The sequence below is a fragment of the Nicotiana sylvestris genome, chromosome 3, assembly GCF_000393655.2.
Source record: "Nicotiana sylvestris chromosome 3, ASM39365v2, whole genome shotgun sequence".
Lineage (NCBI taxonomy): Eukaryota > Viridiplantae > Streptophyta > Magnoliopsida > Solanales > Solanaceae > Nicotiana > Nicotiana sylvestris.
The window spans coordinates 215,862,369-215,868,672 of NC_091059.1; the positions used below are offsets into that span (position 1 = coordinate 215,862,369).

Here is a 6,304-nt window from a genome sequence, read left to right on the forward strand (position 1 = left end):
ATAACATAGTGATTATTCATAATATTTTTATCCGATATGGAAGAAGACCTACGTCAACGTGTAAAAACATTATATCATTGATTTTTTAAGCCCGGGGACCAAGGGAATTGATCCTCACAATTACTGGAATTAAAAACAACTAAAAAAAATTTCAGAATTTTAGAAAAACAGCAAAAACACCATCTAAACGACCCCGAACGCCCAAAAAACGACTTCAGTCATTATTATGGGTATTGCTCACTGGGCCGTTTCGCATGGACCTGCCAAGTTTCAGGTCAATCGGAGTCCGTCAACTTTTTGACCTCCGATTTTCTGCCCTAATTCAGCAAAACGTGTTTTTCCGTTTTACATGATAAAATTCAATTTTCAGATTATTCTAACTCAACATCACCAATATTAAAAGGATACATCAAGTTTTCAGAATAATCAACACAACCCATAACAGATAATCACACCAAAAAAACAGTGCAGGTTTTCAGAAAAACAAACTTTGCATGTAATTCAAAACTTGCATATAGAACATGATATTAATCCTTATGGTTTATCCTAATTATTTAATTAGACGTGAGTAAGCTCTGATACCAATTGATGGAATATATACCACAGCGGAAGCAATAACAGAATCTTATTCACGTGTAATCTAAACAACTAGCACGTATGGAGATTTTAGGATTACCTCTTGAAGCGTAAACACAACAAATCTAGGTCGTTCTCCAGTTCCTCAGTTGAAAACACACTAGCAGATTTCCACAGTCTTCTACTGTGTTACCCAAACAATAACCGAAAATAAAGAATTTTGGGTGGGCAAAATTCTAGTAGAAACCGCAGTCAGAATCATGTAAAAAACGTCCAGCCCTTATATCCATATATATAGCTGCGTTTTTTAGGTCAAAACCGTTTTCAAAACCTGTTAGGTTTCATTCTCCCACTAAGGGACGGTTTCCACGTTTTCTTTCCCACTAAGTAATAGTTTTCACTATTTTCTATTATTTTGGCACAGTAGGGACCACAAAAGTTAATTAACAAGGCTTCCTATTATGATATTAATTTCGAAATTCTGAAACTAATTTCCATCATAATAAATTACGAATTATTCCACTAAAAATTCGTAATTGCACTCCTTAGTTCAATTTCGAAATTCTTCCATAAAACCTTATTTAACTCCCCATGTTAAGATTCAGATACTAATCAATCAAATTAAATTACTGACTATTTAATTTATTGATTACTTCCTTTAGACTTACACTTAACTTATTTCATGTGTCGGATACAAAATCCACCGGCCGGGTTTACACATGAAAACTTATAAGCTTTCATAAAGGAGTATCATCAATCTCAAAATCGAGACATGGATTCCATCAACTAATTATTACTTCGCCAATGTATATCATTGTTATCCAATTTACCAGGCTTATTGACTCGCGAAAGAATCTCGCCTTTTAATAAATCAAAACAACAAGTGACATACACAACTAATAATAATTATATCAGGATTAAGAGTATAAGTACATTAAATGGACTAGAGAAATTATTTTATAAAGTCAGTATAAAATACTCATCTCTACTTGATCCGTTCAATACATACAAAATGTACTAGCACAAGAAGTTGGAATTAAACCATTCCCATAATCAAGATAAATTATATTTAATCTTGTGCTACAATCATTCCGATGATTTGTCCAATTCCATCATTAGATTGTGAACATTAACTTTTATGTCTTACAAGAACCGATGATTTAATCTTCCGTGTATAAGCTAAACTCTATACACTAAATCATCTACTATGTAAGCAATGGACGCACAAACCAACACATGATCTATTTAAAATGAAACTTTATTGAATTTAAACAAGTAAATAAATAATTGTTCATAAAGAATACTATAACAATACGCATGGCTTATAGTATATTCTAACAATCTCCCACTTAGAAAAAGCACACTGGATATGAGGCTAATCAAAGCTTGAGATTAGTTCAAACGAGAACCCAATGTTAATCGAGACTGTTAGAGAGCCTGGACTTGCTATAGCTCTGGTTGAGCAACTTTCAAATGATGACAAGTTGATTCATAGCAAAGGTGTGGATTGTTGGCTGTATTATATTTCCAGTGCTTCCAAACTTTCTTTTGGTCCTAGTTGTGCTTTTGATGGCTTTATTGGCATCCAATTGTCTTCGACTTTTATCTATCTAGCACACTGTCATGTGAATACAACATTTGATAGAGCGGGGATTGATTCTACTGTGTCCAGGAAGGATTTTATTTGGGAATCCTTTCCTATGGTGAAAATCAACACAACTTCCACTTTTCTTTCATCAGAGTATCCTCTCTCGAACCTTGACGGGAGTATTGTTATGAATCAAGCTATTGAGCCTAGAAGAACTATTGGGTCGAGAAGAAGCCACAGGGCCAGAAGACCTTCAAAAAGATTAATTTGGGATCCATGCCCAAGAAGTGCAATAAGGAATCAGTTAAAAGGGACTAGGCATTAACACAGATAGGGTAGGCTGAATATTGTAGAAACTTCCTCTTTCTGGTCTCTCTCCCCCGCTATTTCTGTTGTATTTCTAATCGAGACATCGTTTTGTTGAGTTCATAACACATGGATTTGGGTGCAGGGTGAATGAGTATACTTTGTATTTTGCCTTTAGAAAAAGTAGCAGGATTTCTTTTTTCCTATTTTAGTTTGTGAAGTATCAGTATCTATCTATCAATCAAATGGACTCAATTTCACAAGATAAAAATATATTTATAACTGAAAACATCAAACTCGAGGAAACATTATTTGGATGAGCTATTATTCCAAGATGTCAAGCTAGGAATTAGCAGCATAGCTGTTGAAATTCAAACTCTGTTTCTTTTATTTTTAAAAGTGTGTGATCAACTTTCTTTTTTTAGAAGGTAAAATCTGTAGTTTTGGTACCTTCATTAAGGAGGAAAAGTCAGTCTATTAAAGAAAAACTGCGCATATTGGGCACTTTGATGTAATCTAACCAAAGTCGATGAATGAGATAACTTTGCGTCCAAATATGAGAATTTTTGGCTCCTAAAGGAGATAGCAGCACAGTTCATTTTCAAATCCCGATTAGAGGAGTGTTGTGCAAAAGGAAAAATAGGATCGTTGAAAAAGGAAAAATAGGAATATTATCAAAAAGAATAATAGTAGTTTGCAGGGAGTCAAGATGGCCGAGTTGGTCTAAGGCGCCAGTTTCAGGTACTGGTCCGAAAGGGCATGGGTTCGAATCCCATTCTTGACAGTTGAAATAGCAATATGTTTTACTTCTCCCAAATCACATGTATCCTCTCTCTCTTTTTTGGCTTTTGGGACGTGACCATCTTTATATCTTTGGATTTGAAGGATCTGTTTCTCAAAGTGTCTACTCAGAAGACATAATATGTGTACCAATTTTTTTTGCTGTCTTTTAGTTCAGAGACATCAATTTTGGAGCAGCAGTCTAACGAGCTAATTATCTTCATACGTCATCCATTGCGTTCACCATCTAAACTTATATAGTAAAAGAAAGCACGCCAAGTAATTCTACTACAGTGTAGCACAAAACTAACCTCTCGTTTCTTCTAGTCAAACCTAAAGATTACGCAGCTTATAGTTAGTGGAAATTCTATTTAGAGAGTGGAAACTCTACGACATCCATGATATTAGCATTAAAAAAAAAGAGAAATAAGAAAAAACTAATGGAAGATGAAAATAAAGTTACTCTACATGGAATGTGGATTAGCAGTTACGCGAAAACAGTGGAGTTGGCTCTCAAAATCAAAGGCATAGCTTTTGATTATGTTGAAGAAGATTTGAGCAACAAAAGTTCTCTGCTTCTCAAATATAATCCCGTTTATAAGAAGGTTCCAGTATTACTTCACCGTGGAAGACCTGTATCTGAGTCCCTTGTAATTCTTGAGTATATCGACGAAACCTGGAAAAACCAACCGCGATTCTTACCAGATGATCCTTATGAAAGAGCAAGAGTTCGTTTTTGGGCTATTTACTGCCGTCAGGTTATACTTTTATGCTTCTTTCATAGATGTTTCTAAGTATGTTTGGTACGACGAAAGTCATTTTTTAGGAATATATTTCCATATGAGAAAGTTATTTGGTTATCAGAACATTTTTCATGAAAGTAGGAAAAATAACTTCCGTCACTTATGGTGGGAAATCATTTTCATTACAATTATGTTAACTTTTAATTTCACATTATTTGTTCAACTAGTATTTAAACATTATTACTATCTATAGTACTCAAAATTGCATGATAACACTATCTGATTTGCTATTATTATTATTCAATAAATATTTTCTCAGAAAATATATGCCACTCACCAACCAAATACCAAAAAAATATTTGATGAATATTTTTCATGAAAAATGACTTCAGTCGTATCAAATACTTACATGGAAAATTATTTTCATGCAAAATGACTTGTTGTACCAAACATGCTCATTGTAGTGCAAATATATGCATACTTCAACTTGATTGTTTTAGGATAAATGATTTGCAGATATCAGACACCATGAAGAAAGCATTCATTTCAGCCCAAGAAGTTGATGAGGACAGAGCATTTGATGAATTCTTTGAGAAACTACAAGTGATGGAAGAAGGAATGAAAGATATTTTCCCAGGGGAAAGGTCTAATAACTGCAGTGAGAATTTGGGACTTCTAGATATAATAATTGTAGGTTCACTTGGTACATATAAGGCAGCAGAAGAAGTACTTGGAATGAAGGTTTTGGATCCTGAAAGGAATCCATTTATATATTCATGGGTGAATACCCTACTTGAGCTGCCTTTGGTGAAACAGACTCTGCCTCCACATGACAAGGTGGTTTCAAGACTAGAGTTCATTAAGCAAAATGGCTTTACGTTTCAAACCAATATTTGAAATGGTCATAAGACTTATCACTTATGGTTTGTATGATGAATATGTTTGCTTCTTGATGATTAACTGTAACTCAATATTGCTTTAACTTCTTAGTGAATCTTAGAGCCTAAATATTTTCTGTATTATGAATTGAAGCTTCAAATTTTGCTCCCAAATCCCAAAGCACGTAAAGAAAGTTCAGTTCGTACACTTTACCAAAGCTACCATCCGGCCTTTTGTGTTTTTGGGCACAGTATGATATTAAAGGGGTCCTCTATGTACAATGGCAGATCCAACATTTTAAAGTAATGGGTGTTTTAGTGCTAGCAAATGATGAGAAGAGTCCATTGATATGGACGGGTTGAATATGTGGTAGATAACACGCATAAAATTTTCGAACCACTCATATTTAATATGGATAAAACATAGGTTGGATGTCGAAAAATATGAATATCTATATTCTCTTGAATATTATCATTATTGTGATGATTCCAAACCACAACATAGGCTATCCAATTTGGTGGTGATAAATATTTTCTTTTTGTGCCACAATGAACTAATTGAATTGAAGAAATAAACAACGGCAAAGTTAAGAACAAAAGGGAAAGCCATGTAAAAGGGATACGAAAAAAAAGTCAAAGAGTGCACCATGTAAGAATCAAACTCTGGATCACACAGAGTGCATACTTAGATTTTGTTTGAGTAATGGGTGCTCACCTAAATATATATCCATTTCATACGAAATTGTCTAATTATATATTTGATACCATGGGCAATGGGGGCTTGAGCACCACAATCCTCTATGTGGATCCGCCCATGTCTATGTATACACTGATATATATACACTGTTTTTATCGAGACTAGCGGGTTTCGGCAACCCCTCTACTGCATATGTAGGTCCGTCCCTGGGCACCTCCAAAAACAAACTTCCTGCCAAAGCAGCACTTTTTTTCCCGGATTTCTCAATCTAAACTTTCAGGATCCAAATTTCATCTCTCTCTTCCATTTTTGACGCTGGTGCTTTGAATCACTATCAGTTTGATTTGTTGAACGTAATGAACTTGACTCTATCACTGAAATTATAAGCAGACCAATTCTTGTGTATGCTAGTTCAATCCCCTTTTTCTTGCTCTTTAGTAGCTCACTAGAAGGAGCATTTTTTTATAAAGTGAAAATGAGAGTTCTTCCTAATCAACGAGGGACAGTCCATATCACTAATTTCTCCAACTGTTTGAGAATGACATTTCAGCTTATAATCTAAATAAGGTGCCCCAAGTCAACTTCCATGTATCATGTCCCACATGCAACAAATGTATACTTTTCATAACAAGTTGATTAAGTGCTTGATTAATTCACCAACTTGCAGCATTAGAGATTAAAGAATTGACTAATGCCATATTCCTACAAGCATTCAATGTGAAGTATGACTTGGTGC

At 34.5% G+C, this 6,304-nt stretch overlaps 1 protein-coding gene and 1 non-coding gene across 2 annotated transcripts; both read left to right on the top strand.

The window, feature by feature from the left end:
• Positions 1–3,173: 3,173 nt before the first annotated feature.
• TRNAL-CAG (transfer RNA leucine (anticodon CAG)) lies at positions 3,174–3,254 on the top strand. The gene has a single exon. It is a non-coding gene; the product is annotated as a tRNA-Leu (tRNA).
• A 467-nt stretch (positions 3,255–3,721) lies between these two features.
• LOC104219463 (glutathione S-transferase U10-like) lies at positions 3,722–4,900 on the top strand. The gene is made up of 2 exons (XM_009770153.2): positions 3,722–4,008; positions 4,510–4,900. The coding sequence occupies exons 1-2, from the start codon at positions 3,724–3,726 to the stop codon at positions 4,888–4,890; spliced, it is 666 nt and encodes a 221-aa protein (XP_009768455.2). The 5' UTR covers positions 3,722–3,723; the 3' UTR covers positions 4,891–4,900.
• The last annotated feature ends 1,404 nt before the right edge of the window (positions 4,901–6,304 follow it).

Coding starts and splice junctions, on each gene's coding strand:
- LOC104219463 (XM_009770153.2), top strand. CDS start 3,724: ATGTGGATTAGCAGTTACGCGAAAACAGTGGAGTTGGCTCTCAAAATC. Junction 4,009..4,509: donor GGGCTATTTACTGCCGTCAG/GTTATACTTTTA, acceptor AATGATTTGCAG/ATATCAGACACCATGAAGAA.